The following is a 22,693-nucleotide window of genomic DNA, read 5'->3' on the forward strand; positions in this document are numbered from 1 at the left end:
TGCAGCCTTGTGGAAGAGGAAAATGTGAATGCGAGTCAGTACGTTTGCTCCTTCGGTTCGTCCCATAAAAGAACAGTTGGGCATTATCCACATTAATGCGCTTTTATGCGTCCACAGTAGACGAGGTTGATGGAAGAAGAAGATGTGCAAGGAGAAAGTCCCTATCCTATCTGTGTAAATGTCTGTACCTATCGGAGAACGCTCAAATGGAGCAGCCACACCTTACGACAGTAGTCGGAGCCACACCCTGCCAGGCTTCGGAGCCGGAAAATGACTCAGTTACTCGCTGACCTCGGCATGGTTCAGAGCTCTGAGCTTTTCATTGGGTTGCGGTCATTGGATACGTGTTCCGGCCTTGAACAAGCGCTGCCCTTCGTTCTGACATTGGATTTTAGCAAAATCCCTGCGCTACCCGTGGGTTCTCCACGATCCGCAGCGCATGTTTATGCCTTGCGTTATATCCTGGAACAACTTGACCCGTGTCCCTTCCGAGTCCCTTTCGGTTTCTGTGGGGATTGGACGACCATGGGGCAGTTACGACGATCATAGAGCAGGGCGCTCTTGTCTTTACATTCTTCATGAGTGGTGGTGGCAATGTAGTGTCTGTAATGAGTGGTGATTGCCACGTGGCATCCATGGTTGATTTAACAGTTAACACCAAATGCTGGACAGATGAGCTGAACTGGCCATTTATTTCCTCAGACGACGTTCCGAATTATGGTGGTGGACAACACATGCGCGGGTCGTGAGGAGAGACATGAAAGCCCTCCAGCTTTTAAACCCAATGGGCTTATTTCCCAAACCACAATAATAAAAAGAACCAGGGATGATTTGATCGCGACGGAGGAAGGTGATGGCGGGTTGAGATAGGGAAGAAAAGGGGATACAAAAATCGGTAATAAATAATCATGTACAATAAGGTAAAATAAATCCAAAGCAAGTAGGTGCCACACTCCGGACTCAGTCACAGATGGGAAGGGGATAAAACCAGGGGGACTCAGCTCTGGTGCAGCGGGGACAAGCAGGTGATGAGGAGGACAAGGAGCAGGACGATGAGGCGAGCAGACGAAGGGAAGACAAACAAGAGGCGATGGCACATGGCAGACTGCAAGGACGGGGCAGGGCAGGAACAATAAAACGGCCAGAGGCAGGACGCACAGGCAAAGGACAAAGACAGGTACAGGCAGGTAGAGGCTGGCAGAAGCAGGCAGGCAGGATGACCTCCTCAGAGAAAACTCAGATTTAATTCTCCACAGCAGTCTTTTTACCTGTCGTGTTCCCCTGAGAGCAACTCTCATCAACTATTTCAACCCTCCATCATGTTCGCCTCTGACTTCCAACTGCCGATTTGACTCCTCCCTCTACTCTCTCTGGGCAACACTCCGGCCCTCCAAAGCGATCCATCGCTCTGCCCCTCGGGAAGAGTCTATAACTCCGCCCGTCTTTTGCCAAATCCCCTGGTGCCCCCTGGTAGAAGTTTACATAGATGTTTTACATACAATTGGCTTAACCATAATCGCAAACTACTTATTACCATGAACCATCCTCTGTGTAGCACACATGCAGCATGCAGACAAGACAATTTTTAAGCTAACATTTCATGATATATACATCGAGATGGCGATCTATTCCTATCTGTTCTATGGTGATATCTAACCCCCCCCAAACAAACCGAACTATATATGTATATATACAGTGCTCCCTCACCTATTGCGGTTAATGCGTTCCAGACCCACCCGCGATAGGTGAAAATCCGCGAAGTAGAAATCACATATTTATTTAATTATTTAAATATATTTAAACACATTTTAAACGTGTTTTAAACAATTCTAGAGCATCCACACACTCTTATTAACCTTCCCCACACACATTTAATCAGTTATTTAAAAAAAAATTAAAAAATTTTCATCAGAAATGCGACTTCATGGGGCTGCAAAGCCTAAGACCAAAAATAATTTTTAAAATACTATACAGTATTGTACTATAAAATATAAAAAAACGTATTATGGATACTGACCTATGAAGATATGACGATGATGATGATAGCTGTGCAGTACTGATGACTATGAAGATGACGATGATGAGATGAATGTAGTACTGCACAGCTAATAAGAGTGTAGTGATGTAGTGAAAGAAACCCGCGATGTAGTGAAGCCGCGAAAAGTATGTATATATATATATATATATATATATACACATATACATTGCACAGTCCAAGAGCATTTCCATAATGATTAAATGGAAAGCAAACTCAAAACTTGTAAATAGAAAATACTACATTTTGTACTTACTTCTTTCACCTTGAATTTGAATGTTCATGTTAAACACTTCTGCAAGCCCACGCACCATTTTATGCATCTCCAACCCGAGTCGTGCAAAGTCGCTGTGGAAGAAAACAAATTTTTGTGCTGGAGTACTTCCAGCCAATTGGAGCTCATCTTGGTTAGCCTTTCCTGCTCCCAGGGCAAAGATAATCACACCGTTATCTTTGAGTTTCTTTGATTGTGTCGTCACATCGTCTGTAGAATCACTTGCAGTCAAAATAATCACCACCTGATAAGACAAAATCATAATTTTAGCATCACATTGTTTTATTTAACTTAGCATTTATAGTTCAAAGTGACCAATAACTTATCCTTTAACAACAAGTTTTGGCAGCCAGAGTATATTATTGTGAAAAAGATTGGGAGGGGTATGAGCGGGTGGGGGTGGTAGGAAATCGAACAAAAAATAAATATGTGAAGCATACAATGAGACTGAGATTTCACTTTCAACCGTTCTGTCACAAAGTGAAAAATAATGGCATTTGTTTCCACCTGACCTGAGGATTTCCCAAGTGACTTCTACTTCCTGCTGCCTCAGTGAACTGATCATTCCATAGAGAATGGAGGGCATGACCGAGCCGGGGTCTGCCTTGTGATTTTGGAGCCTGCAAGAGTGCACTCTGAGCGCTTTGCAGAGAGTTGTGCGTGTTGAGGCTAAATCCAATGTTGGGATCGTGACCGTAGACGGTAAGGCCCACATGAAAGCCATCTTGGCTGATTTGCATAATGTTCATCAAGACTTGAGCAATGGTTTTCATGTGGAAGAAATCCTCCACACTGACATCATCTGATCCATCCAAGAGGAAGACCACATCAGCAAATTTGTATTGCCCTGTGAAAAGTCCATGCAAAGGTACCAATGAGAGAAATGTTGTACACTTGGCCTTGGATGCTACAAAGTGACTTTCATTATGCCCAATGCACTATAACAAAGGTTCTTCAGACAAGTACATGCTAAACAAAGTATGCATTAAACAAAATATTAAAATTGAATAAAAATAGAAAAGCAAATGATCTGCCTTACCAGGATGTTGTGCTTCGATGCAAATAGTTACAAGAAGCAATTGCCAGAGGGAGCTTGACCTCAAGATAACCATTGTCCTGCTGCTTGGGAATGTTAGAACAGGTGTTCGTAAACTGAAAGTATAAGTAAAATAGATCTCAAAAACCACAAATGCTTAAACCCATCAAGAAACATAATGAAGTAAAAGGCAACCATTATTCCTAACAATCTATTTGATAATTATGAAAAACTAGCAAGGGTAGGCAGTGTTGCCCGGTATATTTTTTGTGGGGGGGGGGCTAAAACACTTCCCCATACTCACTAACGAATGGGGTTCGGGGATCATTTAATATTACCTTTCACTGTTTCACATTGCTACAAAGGCTGAAGCACCATAGAGTGATTTTAAAATGGCCTGGCAAAGTCGCCTGTCCAACTCACAATCCCGTGAGATTTGCAGAAACCCCATGGAATTGCAATTGTAAAGTGATCATTCGACGCAAAACCAAGAGATCGCAAAATCAACTTCACACATCGAGAAATGTACTGCAATTTACAGGGTGGTCACAAAGTCCCGTGATTGTGTAATAATCACAGGACTTTGCTGAGGTAGAGGTAAGTGGGTAGCTTAGGTAGAACCACCCCTCCCCCACAAATCCAAATCATCATCTACCATGGTAGGTTTCATATATATATATATATATATATATATATATATATATATATATATATATATATATATATATATATATATATATATATATATATATATATATATAAACATAAATGTTCATACCTTGATTTTTATGACAATAAAAGTCTCGTTTATTCATATTTAACATTTATACCTCTTCTGCATTTATTATATTCATTAATCAGGTTCTGCGGAGGGGGTAATGGGACTTTGTAAATACCCTGTAGATTATAATTGGCTACGAAGCATTGTAAAAGTGTAACTTTAGAAGTGGAATTGCATGTTATTCATCAAATAGCTGCTGGTGAATGTGTGGTTGATGTTGCTGGGTTAAGTTTGCCCCTGATCTATAAATATAGTGCTGTTCTGGAAGAAGAAGATGATGTACAACCAATTTCGACAGCTTCTGGAAGAAGTTTATTTGTATTTTAGTGTTTGGTAATTTTTTTTTATTTGTTTATGCATATGTGTGTTTGAATATAATTGTCATTTATCAAAATTATTCAAGAAGGCACCACAGAGCGATTTTTTTTTTATTATTGATCCCCTAAAAATAGACCTTTTTTTTCAGATATTTCAATTTTTTGTCACACTCCCTGGCACCCACTAACAAACCCCTGAAAGTTTGACCATCCCTGAGAAACAAACCCCTGAAAGTTTGACCATCTGTTCAACCATCCCTGAGAAAAATGGCGACACACACACACACACACACACACACACACACACACACACACACACACACACACACACACACACACACACACACACACACACACACACACACACACACACACACACACACACACACCTCTTACAGTTTAGATAAAGAGAAGGATAATTTTCATCCGGTAAAATATCCAATTGGAAGTCTACTCATTCATGAGCCTTACGGGACTGCCGGCACTAATCCGCTACGACGGCATCTAACCACCAACTTCAGCAAAATATATCACGAGATCTTTGATGTCCAAATTTGCACAAGTGAACGTAAATTGGTATTGCAAAATAATAATAACTAGAACGGGTACTCAGAAGAGCGCATGCCTTCGCCGACGCTACATTTTGGACCCCCCCCCCCCAGAAACCGTTGATTGTGAGGGTATTTAATCCCATACCACATCTGCCATCTCGTATGTGTTATGATGGCTTAAAAACATTAAATTTCCTGCTGTTTGACACTGATTCAGGTACATTGTACAATTTCTGTATGAACTCCCTGACCTTTTTGGGTGTCGGTGTCAAGTCAATCTGATGACAACTGGTCACATTATAAGAAATTATTTTCTGGCATTTTAGGGGCATTCAGCACACACGAGTTTCTGTTTTTCGAAATAAGTTATTTATTGTGAACAAACAAACATTCATTTTCAGAAAGTATGACATCTGAAAGTACTAATTCAGCTGTGTGTACTATATGTAGAGCGTATGACATTAGCTAGTTGCACGATAGGGGGTTGAAGTACTCTCGATAAATAGAACTATAAGTTGTGAAATACGCCTCTCCTGGTGCCAAAGTCCCATTGGTTTGCATGGAGAGAACTATGTTTTTGCCTGCTAATCCGTTATTATTACCTGCATCCTTACAACTGTAAAATGTGCATATCTTTTATTTTTTAATATCTTCAAATTGCACCAGCAACCGAAAGCATCATGGCACATAAGAATGACACATTTGAAGCACACATCAGGTGATCGTGCTTTTTTTAGAATGGTTGACATCAGCTGGTTGTGGTTGCGCAATCCCAAAGTAATACATCAGCTGGCTCCTAATTTATAAAAAGGAACATTTTTTGTTTTGTGTGCGTACGTGCCACTAAGGTATGCACATTTTGTAAGTTCAGTGACACCCCCCCCCCCCCCGTCCAATGCTTTAAACTCACCAATAAAGTCACTGTCAAATGTTACACATCACAGGATAGGGAAATGAATTCTAAACATTTTGAATCTACTTACATGCAAATTGTATAAGAATTGACCGTGTTATGATAATAAAGGTCGTTGATCCCCCTGACCTTTGACCCAAACCGCTAACTAAGGAAATGACGTCATTGTGTCATATCGTATATCACAAGATTGGGCATTGAATTCACAACATTTTGGCATTGGTTGCATGCAAATTGGATAAAAATCGACCGCACTATGGCAAAATGACGATTTTGACCTTTTCATGACCTCGACCTTGACCTTTGTACTCTTAATTTTGTAATTAGTATGTGAGTGTGGGGAACAGAACAGTCAACATTTTGGTGTTGGTTTCATGCAAATTGGATAAGAATTGACCGTGTTATGACTAAAACCACACAATTTGCAATGTCGTGACCCCCCCCCCTGACCTTTGACTCCCAACCGCTAATAAGGGTTATTACATCATTGTGTCATGTCACATATGACAAGATGGGGCATTGTATTCTGAACATTTTGGCATTAGTTGCATGCAAATTGGATACAAATTGACCGCGCTATGGTAAAAAGACGATTTTGACCTTTTCATGACCTTGACCTTTGACCCGATCGCTCCCAAAATCTAATCAAATGGTCCTCGGATAATAACCAATCATCCCACCATATTTGCTGCGATTCAGTTCAATACTTTGGAGTTATGCGAATAACAAACAAACAAACAAACACACATATTCACAAATAAATAAATAAATACACAGCGATCAAAACATAACCTTCGCAACAAAGTTTGCGAAGGTAATAATAATAATAATAATAATAATAATAATAATAATAATAATTTCAAGAAATAATGCAGGAGCCTTCTCTGTCCAGGAGCTCGAGCGTGTAAATGCTCGAATAAAGGTTAATAGTGCCGGATGAATCATATAAATTACACGACCTCAATAAACAGGGTAATCATATAATTGCACACAAAACAATAACTTATGCAGGTGTCTTTGGACATCTTGCATCTCAATCAAAGCAACATCTGCTTACACCAATCTCAGACTGAAACCACTTAGGCCCAAGATTTGACATGTATGTACAAACATCTCAGCACTGTCCAAAACTATGCTTAAATATAGAAGGACAGCCATTGTCCAAAACTATGCTGAAATTTAGAGGTGTCACAACTTTTTGTTAAAACTCGGTATTTGGTCTCAAACAACTCTTATTTAGTTATCAATGACTGGTTTAGAATTCATTTTTAATACAAATAGTAGGAAATTACAAGAACAATCATCGTTTTTCTCAAAACCAACAATTTTCAATCAAAAGTCTAGAGAAATGATGTGTGAACTTAATTTTCTGAGTATGCGAACAGAAACATCATGTGAAACACAATTAAACACATAAAAATTAAACACATAAAACATGGAAATGTAATCCATGAAGGATAGAAAACTAAAATAGGATAACAATATTCCCTAATAATGAATTTAGCACATTTTGGTAAAATAAGGAAAAATTATTTAATTGGTCATTTTTAACAAGTAACTTGTACACTTTCACGTCAATCACATGAAACAACAAACAATCAATAATTATTTTGGTCTGAACAGCAGACTTATAATCCGTATCTTTAATACAAATTGTAACAGTTTCCAAAACAAATCATCGCTTTTCTCATGATCGATCATTTTCAATGTAAAAATGAAATTTCGTGATTTTTAAAGTCACTTTTCTGTGTATGATAAGAATGGAAGGAGACATTATGATTCGAACAATTATTCATACATCCAGACAATATAAATGTACATGTTAAGCCATATAAGAATTGATAATTTGATTGAACAAATTTAGAGAATTTTCAATGAATGTATGAACATTGTTTCACATTTCATCACACTTTCAGCAACATTTAAGGTTTGCAATAAGTTTGATGTTTATTATTTAGTGGTAAATTCATGAAAAATCAACATATGTATCAAACTATGTAAAGGTGTAAGATCGGGATCCCGATGGTACATGTACATCATGTCAATCAATTGTGTGTTCACTAGGTTGTCCTGCAGGATTGCAGAGATCTTCAGCATCACATCCACAAGTAGAGATACCCATTTGTTTCAATTTGACACATTTGCAATGTGTGGACCTCCTCTTGGTTTTACAACCACATGTAACTAGCTCAACACATAACTATGGAAATGCTGTGGGCCTCTTCCACACAATTTCAAGTGTATTGCCATTTTTCTTTCAGACCCCAGTTTCCAATGGCATGTTTCCTGAGTGGTCTGTATGCAGTGCTTGTAACCATATGGAAGCTTGAAAGTTTGCCCTTTTGGTATGCAATTCTAATGCATCCATTGTAGGTGGGAGGGATTCTGTCAGTTAAAAGCTAGATGTTGTAGTATTTGTGAATAAGCATTAGTGAATGCCAATAAATGAACGAGTAATATTTATGGTTACATGTTATAAGTTTGCTGAAGCACACATCGGTAAATTGTAATATAAATTGCCAGATGGAATGAGATAATTTTGACTGTAGATGGCAGTATTGTACTGTATACTGCCTGGTGAGATCCATGAAGGTGCTGGAAACGTTCTCAGATGAAACTTCCAGTGTAGACTAGAATCACATTTGCTGGAAGGCATGGGATTGTTCTGTGTTACTATTTAAACCAATGTGAGCGAGGTGTAGAGAGACGGGTGACATGTGACGAGCCGTGCATTACCATCGTCCCCATGCTCGATTTAACTCTGATGAGTGAACGAGGTGTTGATGTCCAGAGCAGTTGTGACACGTGGAGCTGATTATAATCAGGTTGATTAAAACTCATTAAGATTGTGTATCGGGAAATAATTCCTTTGAGCTCTTGAATCATGCTGGATGGGCCAGCGTATGAGAGAGAACACCGCAGCATGACTAAATCGTTCAACAGCCCTGGTAGATGAGGTGAACATGTGTGAGTTAAGCCGGCAGGACAGGAACACTGGGCAGAAATAACTCAATGCAGGAATTGTTGTTGAACATTGCATTGTATGTAATGGTGAACTTCCTCATTTGACTTTGTGTCTGTTTATTTGAAATACAAGTTTCAAAAACGTTACGCTGTTGATGTGGTCACTGTAACATCACTCAGAAGTCACAGACACCAACTGACAAAGATCCATTCAAGTGGTAGCCGACAGGTATGTTAGTTAAGACTCATAAAACCCAAAGCTTGAATTGCAGTCAAGAGAAAACGCCCTGGGTTCAGCACCACGAGCAACATATGTACACTGGAGGGAAGGAAAACCCCAAGATGTGTATACCACCCGACAGATTCAAGCACCTTTTTTCCATTCACATAAAGGTTATACTTTGCCATATTAACTCCTCGTGTTGGATCTGGTGCACTATCCCGTGCAGGCACACAAACTGTTCAATGTCAGACATGTTGAATGAACCATTAGGATGGGAGAGTAATTATGGTGGGTGTTGCATGAATAATTACCAACAATTTTTTCCCCCTACCCAGGAGACGATGAAGTGGCATCACTTCCAGTGAGAGCATGGAATCCCAAAATGTTTTGCAACGCCATAACTGGTTGGCCTTATGCTATTGTACTAACAGGGTACACCTTGTTAATACAATGTGTAGCCTGTAAGTACACTAGAACTTCACCATTGAGAGATGGGGCCAAAAATTATATATAGCATGATACTTCAAAAATGTATTGGGCCCGATATGTTCTCATGGAGCGGGCATTGCGTGGTGGAGGTATGCGCTCTACTGAGTGCCCTTCTAGTTCTATCTGTTTTTTCCAATGATACTGGTAATGGTGACAACTCATGCTGTGAGCAGAATTCGTTGTAGTTGAATGTTTCGGCTAGATACTGGGGTATTGCAAAGTTGTTACAGAAGCCTTCTGTCAGCCTTTATTTGCCTGACTAAATTTGCTCCACAACATTCTTCAGTCACATACAATGATGCAAATGTCTTTGAATTGTTCTGCTGCAAAGCAGTAAAGAATGATAGTTTTGGAAATTACCCTCTTCTTCACAAAGTCCTTCACTCAGGCCTCGCCTTTCTCCTTTGTACTGCCCATGTCCCTGGCTCTCCCTTCAGTCACGACATCACTGATAGACACAACAATCAGGAGAGGAGCATTTTCTGAGACCACGACATCATCATTGTCTTCATGTTATGGAAGCACTGTGACCTGTAACTCGTTGAATCATTCAAAATGTGAAAGCAATCTATTCACTGAATTTTCATCCGAAGACAGCATGGATGGGAAATCATTCCTCTGAGTTGAAATATGCTCATCCCCCATGGATCATGAAATATGCTCATGGACACATCACCTGATATTGTTTCACTTTCACAACATGTTTCGCAGAACTTGACGTGAGCTGGATCATTTCTGGTGATGCCAATGATAACATTTGAGAGCTTCCACATTCTGTTAGCTTGGACTATGGGAAACTTGTTAAATTGACGAAAATTTATTTTCACTACAAAGGGTTCCCCCTCATGAACCCTGGTGCAATTTTTGGAAGTTCTTCATTTCTGCGACATACAATAGCCTCCAGTTTGCAGAGCTTTTGTAGTCATCGATGGAAAGGTCAGGTCAGGTCACGTCAGGTATGGGAGCATGCGCAAGAGCAGCGTTTAGCTGCATCCACTTTCTATCGGGACTCCAGGGGCCTCCGTCTGGCCACCCCCCAGGCAGATGCCTGGCCCATCCCCATCTCCTTGAGATACTAATCAACCTGCTGCAACCACGAGGCTTGGGGTCAGCCCATTGGCCTCCTGCACTCACGAGGCTCCCTCGCTGAGAGAATCTGGTGAGCAGGATCAGCGTCAGGAAAACGAGCGACATGTCCATACAGTCGCAGCTGACGCTCACGTACTATGCAGGTAACAAATCTCATTTGAGTCTCTCGGACACAAAGTCCGACCAGCAAGAGATAAGGATTCTCTGAAGAGACGTGGTACCAAAGGAATTAAGTCTCCATCTCAGATCCCTGGTCAGAGTCCAAGTCTCACATCGCCTGGGGTTGGCTTAGTGGTTAGGGTGGCGGTTTGGGATCCGAGGGTCCTGAATTCAAACCCTGTTGGCTGCTGATTAATACAGCAGGGGGTTTACTCAGCCTGTCATCCTTCCGAGGTTGCTGACTTGAGTATCAGTGTGTACTGGTAGAGGGGCACTGCATCAGTGACACAGTCATGCTTCAAGAAATGATAGCTACCCCGGCATCAGACATCAGATTGATCAATTTTGGTGGGACCCCACGAAGACCAAGAATCAGCCAGAGGGCATCCCGATTCACTGAATCAAATGTTTTACAGAGATCAACATAGGCTGCAAGCAGCCCCTGCCGAAACTCTCGTCTGCATTTGGTGAGGACCCGAAGAGCAAGGATACGGTCAATCGTTGACCTCTTTGGTGTAAAGCCGGACTGCTCTGGACGCTGGTGCTCAAGCAGATGGTGGCGAACCCTATCAAGAATTATCCGAGCAAAGACCTTGCCCGGCACTGAGAGCAGCGTCACCCCTCGGTTGTTGTTGCAGTTTTGTCGATCACCCTTCCCTTTGCATAGAGGGACAACAAGACCCCTCTTCCAGTCAGTTGGGATGATGCCTGTGTTCCAGGCAGAGCACAGAACTGCATGCAACAACACGAGTGCAGCATTTCCACCAGCCTTGAGAAGTTCAGCATGGATGGCACAGATCCCTGGAGCTTTACCCCATTTCAACCGGTTCACTGCAGTCTGTGTTTACACAAACAAAGGTGGACCACAGTTGATTGGAGGATCAGCAATCGGGATTGTAACACCTCTGATGGCCAACTCAACAGCTGGTGGATCAGCCTTGGTACAGCCACACAAAGGAACCGGCCCAGTGGGCCTTCACTTTGGAATCTTCTGTGAAGAGCCGACCACCCTCTGCTCTAACTGCAGTACACCGAGGGACAGGCTTGGAGGAACACAATGCGTGAATTCCCCTGGAAGCAGGACGAGAATCACTTGACCACAGTCGATGCTCTACACCATCACAGATTCCTCGCACATAGGCCTCCTTGAAAACCCTTCGTACACATACAGTTTTATGCCTCAGCTCCCTGAACCTCTCAGCTCTGCCATTCAGCCTGGCCCTGCAACTCTAGTCAAAGGTATCCAGTGTCCTTTGAGAGACAAAATTCTTCTTCGCCCTCCGGTGAGTTCCAGGACATCTACCGGCAACATCAAGATGGTGGGCTTGAAGGCACTCCACAACTCTTCAGGATCCCATAAGGCACCCAGACCCCAACATTTCCACTCAGCCTGTTCACAAATTCTTCAGCTACACTTTCATCCTTGAGCTTGCTAACATCCAACCTAGGCTGGGATGGTACCGTTCTCTTTGATTTAAGCTGCAACTTCAGAGTAGCTATAACAAGCCTGTGGTCAGTATTGAGGAAATGAGCACTCCAGTGGACCCTGCAAGTTCTGGATCATCCTCCAATGCCCATCAACGAACAGATGGTCAATCTCCTTTGCCACACTGCCAGCCTTGGAATACCAAGTCCAGCGATGAGCTTGTGGGCGCTGAAACCATGAACCAGCCACCCGAAGTCCATGACTTCTTTCAAAGTCAAGGAACTTAGTGCTATTCAGGTTCACAGTTCCACACCCATGGAGACCAACACGTGTCTCATAACCATCCCTATCAGTTCAAGTCGATGCATTGAAATCCCCCAAGACGAGAAGAGTATCTCGCCTGGGGCACTGATCAACCACAGACTCGAGCGTAGCATAGAATATGTCCTTCACAGTGAGATCACTCGCCTCAGTCAGAGCAAATACAGAAACCAGGGAGATGACACCCAAGGAGTAACGAATCCTTAGTCTCAAAATACGCTCATTGACCGGTGTTACATCAATTATCATTGGAGTCAGCTTATTGGACACAGCTGCAGCAACTCCTTGGGCATGGTAACCATCAGAGCGACCAGAACAATAGTGAGTGTAACCACCCGCCATGATCTCGCCACAATCTGGTCTCCGAACTTCAGAGAGTACTGCAATGCTGATGTCCAAACGCTTGAGCTCAGATGATAACAGACAAGTGATCATTCTCTCTTTGGTATGGGACTGTCCAGGTAGCCACCCGAAGGAACCTCAGGTTAAACCAAGGAGACCGCCGTCTGGTGGACAACGCCTCAGCACCACCCCGACACACGACCGCAATCTGACCTGGGAAGGTTACCCCGTGGTTTTCCTCCTAACATCAAAGATTGCGGGTCCTGAAGGCTTTGCCCCAATCCCGTCATCCAGTGAACTGCCTTGTGAAGGGAAGCTGCACAAGAGGTACTCCCACGGAGTGGGTTTTTCAGATTTTTGTTGATGCTTTTCAGATGTTTTGCATAATTAAGGATTTTACGGTGGCCGGAGTGCAAATCCTGCAACCAACCTCTTAATATATAGTAACCCAACTGCAGGAGGACGTCCGCAGACACAGTTGGGCACGACATATGGATAGTCGTTGGCTCACAAGGAGCTCCTCCGCCCTTTGATGTCATCGATAGGAAGCCAAGGCAGGATGTCAAGCAAAGGCTCCCAGTTGCCATCTCAAATTGCTCAGATGAAACTGAGCATGGTCTCAACCAGCTGTAGGGGAAGTACTGCACAGTTTGAAATTTGGATAATCTTCACTTTGCTTTCTGAAATCCTTCAGATCTGATTCATATTGAAATAATGTAATAAAGCAATCATTTTGACCACATCATGAGAATGACCGATTATTTCAGATCATGCTGTGATCAATCACATAAGAATTTCATGAAAAGGGAGTAATATTTAACTGTGATCATCTATAATACACAGTGCCCATATGTAAGTGCCCGTACGTGCAAAAAAGAGAAAAAAAAAAACTTTCAAACCGCGTGCCAGAAACAACAACCACACAGGCCGTTCCTTCGCTCTCACGTGCCCGTACGTGTGTGGCCGTATGTGCGTGCCCGTACGTGCAAACCAAACAAGCTCGAATGAGCTAAGATCCTCGTCCTCTTCATGATGACGTCATTGTGATGAATCAGGTTTGCGAAAAATTATCTGTGCTAATGCCCGGCTTGATTCCCGCAAAGAAAATTCAAACAGCTTGCCCAGTTTCGGAGATAATGGTATCGGCGATTTCCATTAGCAGCGATATGACGTCAACTTTTTTTCTCGGAAGAATTTCCAAAATCGGTGATGGTTACTGCCTGTGTGTGGGCTTTCTGCATATACATGGCAAGTTTCACGAAGATCCGATGAAAACTCTGGGTTGTGAAACAAAAAATGTCAAAAAATAGGAATGACGTCATAAAAATTGATATGACGTCATAGTGATGCATCAAATGTGCAGTAATTCATCTCTGCTAATGCACTGTTCGATTCCCGCAAACAGAATTCAAAAAGCTTGCCGAGTTTCGGAGATAATTTTTTCAAATTTCGGAGATAAAATTGATATGATGTCATAGTGATGCATCATATGTGCAGTAATTCATCTCTGCTAATGCCCTGTTCGATTCCCGCAAACAAAATTCAAAAGGTTTGCCTCGTTTGAGAATTTTTTCAGCGATTTCCAAGAGCGGAGATATTTTGACGTCACAACATTTATTTCTCGGAGGAATTTTCAAAATCGGAGATGGTTACTGTCTGAGCAGGGTATTTTTACATATTGTTGTGGTTACCAGATTCGCAAACCACCATTCAGGTCCCTTAGGTGAGGTATCTCGGTAAGTGCATGTGTAGTTAGGCCCAAACCCGTTGTCTCGTGGGAATACATGTCATTTATACGTGCTGCGACTCTTCAGGATAGCCGTTTTTCTTTTACTATCTTTATTTTGGACCAATCGCCACCATCACAACCACAACAACAACCACCAACCACAACGCCGCTTCACCACAACCGCCATGACCTTTACCGTCACAACTCGCCACCATCGCATCACCGTCATCTCGCGCCACTCATGGGCACCGATGCTGGACTCGTGTAGGGCGCACGTTGAACAGCGTGTACAAAATCACGGATTTTCTGCTTCAAAAACGGATCAAAAACGACACACGCCCACTTTTTGCCGTCCAATCGGTGAGCGAGGGGCGAATTGGCCCCGCCCCCAGGGCGATCGATATATGCAAATTTGTGGATCAAAAAGCCTTCACGCCCACTTTTTGTCGGGCCAATGGGGAGCGAGGTGAAAGGTCAAAGGGAGGGGGTCAAAGGCGAAGTTACGGGGGGATAAAAGGACGGTGTTCGTCAGTCAGAAGGGAGTCGCAAGAGAGAACGAGGGAGAGTCAGCAGAACGAGAACGGGGAGTCGCAAGAGAGAACGAGGGAGAGTCAGCAGAACGAGGTCGGAGAGTCAAGAAGAGGAGAGTCGGAAGCAGAGGGTCAAGACTTCGCGGGCGGTGGAGCTGCTCGTCGTGTGCGTTGGAGTCGGAACGGAGGGGACGGAGCGGTGGAAAGGCGGCGACACCAGACGAGGGGGTGCTCGCGTCGTGCAGGAAGCTGCACCCGAGGGAGGCCGACAGCGCGACCTGGCCGAGGTGGAGGCGCTCGTCGCATATAATAAAGATCCTCTATACCCCGAGCATCAGCAACCCCCTCCTGTTTCCCCCCCGCGCTGAGATAGTGCGACCAAGGGGGCCCCGTTCCCACCCCCTGCCAGGCACTGTCCACGAGGCCCGCGGGTTGCGGGGCCATCGCCGCTCCGCGTCTCATCACCAGACGGGTAGGCCCGACCCGGTCTCGGCCCCAGGCCTACCTCATTCTTGGGGGATTTCTTTTCCTTGGTTTTGGGTATGTGTTGTCGGCGCCGTCTGTGAAGTAGAATTGTATAAGTGTTGCCGTGTGCTCGGTAGTCGGTATTAGCTCTGCACTGTGTTTTCACTTTTATGTTTGCTTTTTGTGTAAATGGAATTGTTTTCTTTTTTTTGTGTGCATTTGGTGGAATTGTATTTGTGTGCTTCCCGTGTGCTGCGAATAAATGTGCTTTATTGTTGAACTGTTCTCCCGCTTCGCTTCGTCTTTTCCTCCATTGAATCCCCATCTTGCTTCACGTAAAGGGTTGGTAGTGGGCTGAGTACGCCCGATAATTAATCGAACCGTCGAGGTCGACGATAACACCGCTCGGTTATTCTGATAGTACGGAACGGGTCGCTTAAGTGGCCCGTGTCCGAAGTCGACCTGCGGCGAGGTGCGATCGCCCGGTCTACCCTCCGCGTGGGTACTTAGGTAGTTCGAATTTGGCGAGCAACCCTATCCCACGCGGGGGCTGATTGGCTCGATCGCGGTGAGACCGAAAGGTCCACCCGTGACTGGTTCCCGGCGTTAGTCCGAGAGGGTCACGACTGGATTGTCCGTCCGGTGGGCGACGTGCCGCGATTCGAGTTACGTGGCCGTCGCACGCCGGCGGGCGCGAAGACCGCAACAATATATATGCCAAGTTTCAGGAAGTTTCGATGAAAACTGTAGGCTGTGAAACAAATGAATCAAAAAACAAAAAATAGGAATGACGTCATAAAAATTGATATGACGTCATAGTGATGTATATTATGTGCGGTAATTCATCTCTGCGAATGCACTGTTCGATTCCCGCAAACAGAATTCAAAAAGCTTGCCTAGTTTCGGAGATAATTTTTTAAGGCGATTTCCATTAGCGGAGATATTTTGACGTCATTACTTTTTTTTCTCGGAGGAATTTTCAAATCGGAGATCGTTACTGTCTGCGTAGGGAATTTTTACATATATATGCCAAGTTTCAGGAAGTTTCGATGAAAACTGTAGGCTGTAAAACAAAAAAGTCCACAAGAACAACGTGAGTAAGACAGAGATCCTCCATGAGGATCTAAAAAAAAATAAAATAAAATAAAATAACTTTGAAACAACCACACAGGCCGTTCCTTCGCTCTCGTAAATGACGACTGGATTGGGGCATTGTGTTTATCTCTAAATGCGCATAAGAAATCGAGAAATTATTAGAATACAGTAAGTCATCACGATCCGGAAGTCCGTACGTTGTAACCCATAAGGGGGAATGCGGCTGAGGATCTCTTCCCCAACGGCCACGCCTAAGCAGCAACGTGTCCTGTCATTGGTAACTAAATGACGCATCAGCCACGCCTACGCAGCAACATGTTCTGTCATTGTTTTGGTAAATAAATGGCCATAACTTGGGAAGCACTTGTCCGATGAATATCAAACCTTGAAAAGGCACGTACTCAGGTCCCCAGCAATATAGCTGGCAAGTTTCAATTAGATCGGACCAGTGGTTGTCGAGAATGAGCGGTCGCACGCACGCACGCACGCACGCACACTGCTGGAATTATAGATAGATGTCTGGAACACAAGTAATTCTGCTGAGAGAAAAAAAAACATGGTTTTGAGAAAAACGATGATTCATTTTGTATTTTCTCCCTATTTGTGTTTAAAAGAATGCATTATAAACAGCCATTGCTACCGAAATGAGAGTCGTGTCTTGTCCAATTTGATTTTCAATGGAAGTATATGTTACTCATTCAAAATCACAGATCATTGTTTCCACAATATTTGGTCATAAACGTGCTGCAATTCCATATTTGGGCATATTTGCATCTGGCATACACCTGAATCTTGAAGAGTACCTCAATACAAGTTGGTAAAGACCACACACTGAGTTTTAACAAAAAGTGCTGACAAAAGTGAGATATATCAATTTGGCAAACCCTCTATTCGTGAAAAAACAGCCCAATGGGGGACTGATGGTTATGTCCCCAACAGGCAGGGTGAAAATGAGGGATTGGGGGAAGGGGCCATGGCCCTGCTTCCTGAAGCGGTACAGTCATGGGGAGAACAACTTATGTTAAGGGCATGGTCCTTGTGTTTCATGAAGAGTTTGGTCTGCATCGAGCCATCGGTTTCTAACAATATTTTAAAATAAATTACCTGAATTTGAGGCCAAATCGCCCTTTCAGCTTCTTATAGGGGGCAGATCTGGATGGGGAGCACAACCCCATGACACCTTACTGTTCTGATGTACTGTATCTTACAAAATTCTGTCCATATCGGTCATGTAGTTTGTGAGGAAAATATTGTTTAGTGAATATGAGGGATTGGGGGAGGGAAGCCGTGGCCCCCTTTCCAGGGGAGATACGACCATGAGGAGCACAACTTAAGGTTAGGGCATGGCCCCGATACCTCTTGGTGAGTTTGGTCTGGTACTGTTTGGCGCTTTCTAAAGAGATGATTTTGAATAAAATACCAATATTTGGGGTTAAAAAAAACCCTTTTCACCCCCCTTATAGGTGGCGCATCCACATGTTAAGCACAACCACACGAGACTTTGCTGTCCTGATGCATCGTACAAAAATTGGTCAATATCGTTAGGACAGTTTGTGAGGAGAACATGTTTTAGTCAAGTGTTAACAGACATACATATGTACATGTACGGACAGACGGGCGGGCACTGGGACCCACTCGGTGAGCTTATTTTGGAGAAATAACCTAAAAACTCTTCAAAGTACTAAAATCAGAATTCAATCATTAATTTTGGGATGTTGAGACAATTAAACAACTACCTTTTGCCACTGGGCATTTGTAATGAAATCCCAGTGCAGTAATGGATGATGCACCTGCACACAATGGGTGCATCGGTGATATTGAAATTTGAGCACCAAATGCAGGACATCTATAAGAGCAAAACAGGATGGTCAGTATACGTATCGTACATGGCCCGACATAAAGGTTAGTACCTGACATAGACAAATATACAGTTATTTAACATTTTTACTTTTCCATTAAACATATAAATCTTTGATTCTTGATGAGTCCATCACGTAAAGGTCAGTTAAGGACATACCAGCCCTCCTGCTCCTTGAGCAGTGCACTTCGTACACGTGTTTTGCCTGCGTTCGAGATCTGCTGGGCATGTGTGTCTGTTTATATTTTCCGCACGTAAAACTCACTCGCAGAGATGCAGCCCTGGCACAGTTTCCCACGACTATAAACATAATAACCCAATAATAATGGAAAGCATTTCACAATATTGTTTGGTAACTAAGTGTGTCTCCTCCTTCAAGCAAGGCATTCGGTCCAAGTACCCTCAAGCTTACTTCCACTTATTAATTTGACTGGTGCTTGGCAGACAGGGTTCCACATCAAAAAGTACAACATCTACAGGATGGGATTTTAAGCTGGGGACCCATCCTCTACCATTTGTTGCTGGTGGACGTTAAAAATCTCAGTGTGGTATCGACAAACGGAGGTCGAGTTATTACTGTCACCCTGGCCAACTTCTTGCACAAACCTACATTGGGAATTTCATCAGCAGCACAGCCACACCCAAAGATGAGGCAACTAGCACAATGGACGGACATTATGGCTTTCAGTGCAACCTTCAGCATCGTTGACTTATTCATTTGTGTGCAGCACGTGGCTGATGGATGATGGCTGTTAGTTGCTGAGTGTGGCAACACCACTAATGCAGTGCCCTCTGCAGGTTAAGGCAGGAATTTACAGTATGGCCAGGTTGTGGCAATAACTCATCGACTCTTTGGAAAGGACACTGTGGGATCTTTAATGGCCACTGACAACCAGTGCTAGCAGATGGATCCTCAGGCTTCAAGTCCAACCGATGGAGAGCAAACACATCGATGCATTAATTTTCCTGCATGCGAAACACCAGGGTGGCAGTTTACAGCTGGGTCAAGATTTGAACCCAGGCTACACAGGTCGTAGATGAGTGTGCATCGCATACCTCTAAGTCTAAGCTGTCCTGCCAGCCCTGCATTACATATGACTGGGTGTATACACCATTTCTGAGTTGTTCGGTGGACCTTGCATATTCAAAATACCAAGTCCTCACGATCAATTCAAAGAGATGTGAAGATATCTATAATATTTCATTATCTGTTAAATGCTGAGGGATGTTCTATATGACATCACATCACAATTGATGACAGGGGATGGGAATCAAACCGTGAGCGTTCGAACAAATCCCTAACTCAGTCAACTTGAAAATCTTTCAATGATTAAATTGCAAACCATGTCCAAAGCAAGCCATTTGTGCAACGGTGCAACAAAACAACATTAAATGTTATCGTTATCCTACTATTTGTAATTGGTCACTGGCTTTGACACCAATACAAATTTTTATTACAGATCCTAGGCATCTAAAAGCTATATATCCAACAAACAATTTCAAATGGAGCACCTCGCCGCCATATGAGCGTTTAAATTCCATCAGATGTGGCAATAAATGTGAATCGTTGCTCCCACCTTACTGGCTCGACGACAGAAGACACAATTTGCATTTTTGCTCTCTCCATCCCTACTCCGTTTGGAATCCCGTGCAGGCACGGGCAAATTCTTGGGAAAATCCGTAAATTCCTTCAGAAAACCTTCCGCTCCAGACCCACCAGTCAGAATGAGACCAAATTTAGGTGACAACATTGGGCAAGGGCCCAGATAAGCTACAGGTCGAGTGGTCACATTTTTGTTATATCAATTCACAATTGTACTTTATTTATTTATCTGCCTGTTTTAACGTCCGACTATCTTTTGTCCCAGGATTCTCCGTTTTTGTCGTCCTGTGTTGTTGTTGTTCTTCTTTCAGCCGCTCCCGTTTGGGGTCGCCACAGCGGATCATCCGTTATGATCCGCATACTGATTTGGCACAGGTTTTACGCCGGATGCCCTTCCTAACGCAACCCTGGTGACCTCTTACAACACAGGGAATAAGGATTGGGTTTCGCCATAATTCCGGGCTGCTCTACACCCTCTCATAGCGTGGCCCAGCGCAGAGCACCCGTCCTCAAGCGATCCTCCAACCCAAGCCTCCGAGTAGCCGGATTACAGGCGCACGCCACTACGCCCGGTTCCGTTTTTGTCATCCTGTACCTTCTTATAATGAACTGTTAATCTGTAAGAATGCGTATGGCGTGGTGAGCGGCCATTGCAGATTTAGCACGAGAAACTATTTTGGCATGGCTTCAATGGCAAATCCCCAGGGGGGGGGGGTTTAAAATTGGAAATGTTCCCTCAAAAGAGATCAGCAGAATGAGCAATTTTAACCACCCCCTCCAGCAGGCTTCAGTAAACATACACAGTCATATGTGACGTGGAGAAGGGAAAGTTGCAAAAGTCGTCATAAACAGATGAGTTTTAAAACATTTATTTTATTTGCATATGATGATACTCCAGCCTGTATTATGACACCCTGTGCCTGCTACACTTTTGTCGCCCCCCACCATGGCTGTTCTACGTTTCTCAATCCCCCCCCCAAGTAAAATTGAGTCGAGAGTGCAGCACAGGCACGATGGGCCAAATGGCCCTCCTCCTGCGTCAAAGCTCCTTGTTAAGATTAATTGGTCTCGTATCGATGTGGTCACAAACTTCACCACAACCAACAGACATCAAATTTTGTATTTGTGTGCAGCAGAATCACGTGTTTACTTCGTGCAATGTAAAGAAGGCACTTCGGTATTTTCCGTGAAGTTCATAGAAGGAACCGGCGATGGGAAAAATCCAACAATGGAGACTATTTCCTTATTTACAGACTGCTATGGGTCTTCCCTCTGAGCTAACGATAAAGATGGAGATTGGGGTCGAAAGGAGGAAACCAGGCAGGAAAAGGTGTTGCTGAAGGAGAGCGAGAGAGCGAGAGAGCGAGAGAGCGAGAGAGCGAGAGACAACACAAGAGTCCTTAAACCACCAAGCAACCAGGTAAATTTACTGTATTTACCAATAAACACATGTGAACAATACTAAACAATGCAAGGGATATGCTTACGAGTTTCGAAGTAGAAGAATGTGCTGTTGGGTAGTATCTAATGTAATCTGATCACAAACCCTCCAATGAGTGTTATAGCTTTCAGGTGTTGTGAACCCAATCTTGATCTCAAAATCAACCAATCACATTCCAACAGAATGACGTTATTCATCACCATTGGCCAGCAGTAAGAGGAGTGAACGCATAAGTGAGGGGAATATGTCTGAAAGGAGTTCAAATGCCACAAGGGAATGGTAAGTTGCCGAGGTACTAAGCCGAATAGCCCTCTGGAACCCAGCAGGGCCGAAGGCAGGAATGTTGAAGAAGGATCCAAGGAGAAATCAACTGCGGACTCTTCAGATGAGCTCCATTAACCCATGTGAGGCAACACGAGACGTGCAAGGTACCACAAAGGCAAAGAAGGGCTCTTCACACACGAGCCATACAAAGGTGCCAATATCAGGAAAGGAATCGTTGCCAGCGAAACTCCATGATAAGGGTTACCCTTTTCAGCGCAACACCAGGCACAGATCTCGGTAGAGTGGAATGCGCCTGATCGATACAACAAATGGTGGTCGTTCACGCCCAAAACGCCAAGCAGGCGGATCTTTAGCGTGGAGATGTCCGAGGCGTTCGGAATCAGTCAATCCTTTATTCCAACCATGAAGGAACAACCTGCTCATCTCTCTTTCAGTTGCGCCCAGTTCCAGAAAACCCCCCCAATCAACCAGAGCTCGAGAATAATGACATATTACATAAGCAGAAAATGCAAAAATGATGCCACTACAGATCTCAATTGCACGCAAGTTCTCCTCGACCTTTTGTGAGATGATTGAAGAATTCCCCCGAGAGAGAAATAGTAAGCCCCATCTCAGTGATGATTCAAGCAGTCTTTTACAGCTATTATAAATCGCCCATGAGGGATGAATGAACGTCACAGCCTTCCATTCCGATCGGGAAACCCCGCCTTTTCCTTTTCCCCGCCCCCTTTTGTAAATACCTGATTCTGCTTTAAACTTAATCTCTA

At 43.5% G+C, this 22,693-nt stretch overlaps 1 protein-coding gene and 1 pseudogene across 3 annotated transcripts in view; both read right to left on the reverse strand.

Annotated features, from left to right (window-relative positions):
- The window catches only part of LOC147028297 (collagen alpha-3(VI) chain-like), a 115,241-nt gene that overhangs the window by 84,108 nt on the left and 8,440 nt on the right, over positions 1 to 22,693 (reverse strand). The window contains exons 1-4 of one of the 3 annotated variants that reach the window (XM_085878574.1): positions 18,476 to 18,507; positions 3,349 to 3,461; positions 2,822 to 3,156; positions 2,292 to 2,553 (exon numbers count right to left, since the gene is read on the reverse strand). In XM_085878574.1, coding sequence (XP_085734700.1) covers positions 2,292 to 2,553; positions 2,822 to 3,156; positions 3,349 to 3,461; positions 18,476 to 18,492 — 727 coding nt within the window. In that variant the 5' untranslated portion in view covers positions 18,493 to 18,507. Of the gene's footprint in view, positions 1 to 2,291; positions 2,554 to 2,821; positions 3,157 to 3,348; positions 3,462 to 18,475; positions 18,508 to 22,693 lie in introns of those variants that run through there. The other 2 variants (XM_085878575.1, XM_085878576.1) reach the window with 2 other exon arrangements.
- LOC147028299 (signal recognition particle RNA) lies at positions 20,634 to 20,774 on the reverse strand (annotated as a pseudogene).

Source organism: Eptatretus burgeri, chromosome 4, assembly GCF_056783735.1.
Source record: "Eptatretus burgeri isolate ZD-2024b chromosome 4, Ebu_testis_v1, whole genome shotgun sequence".
Taxonomy (NCBI): Eukaryota; Metazoa; Chordata; class Myxini; order Myxiniformes; family Myxinidae; genus Eptatretus; species Eptatretus burgeri.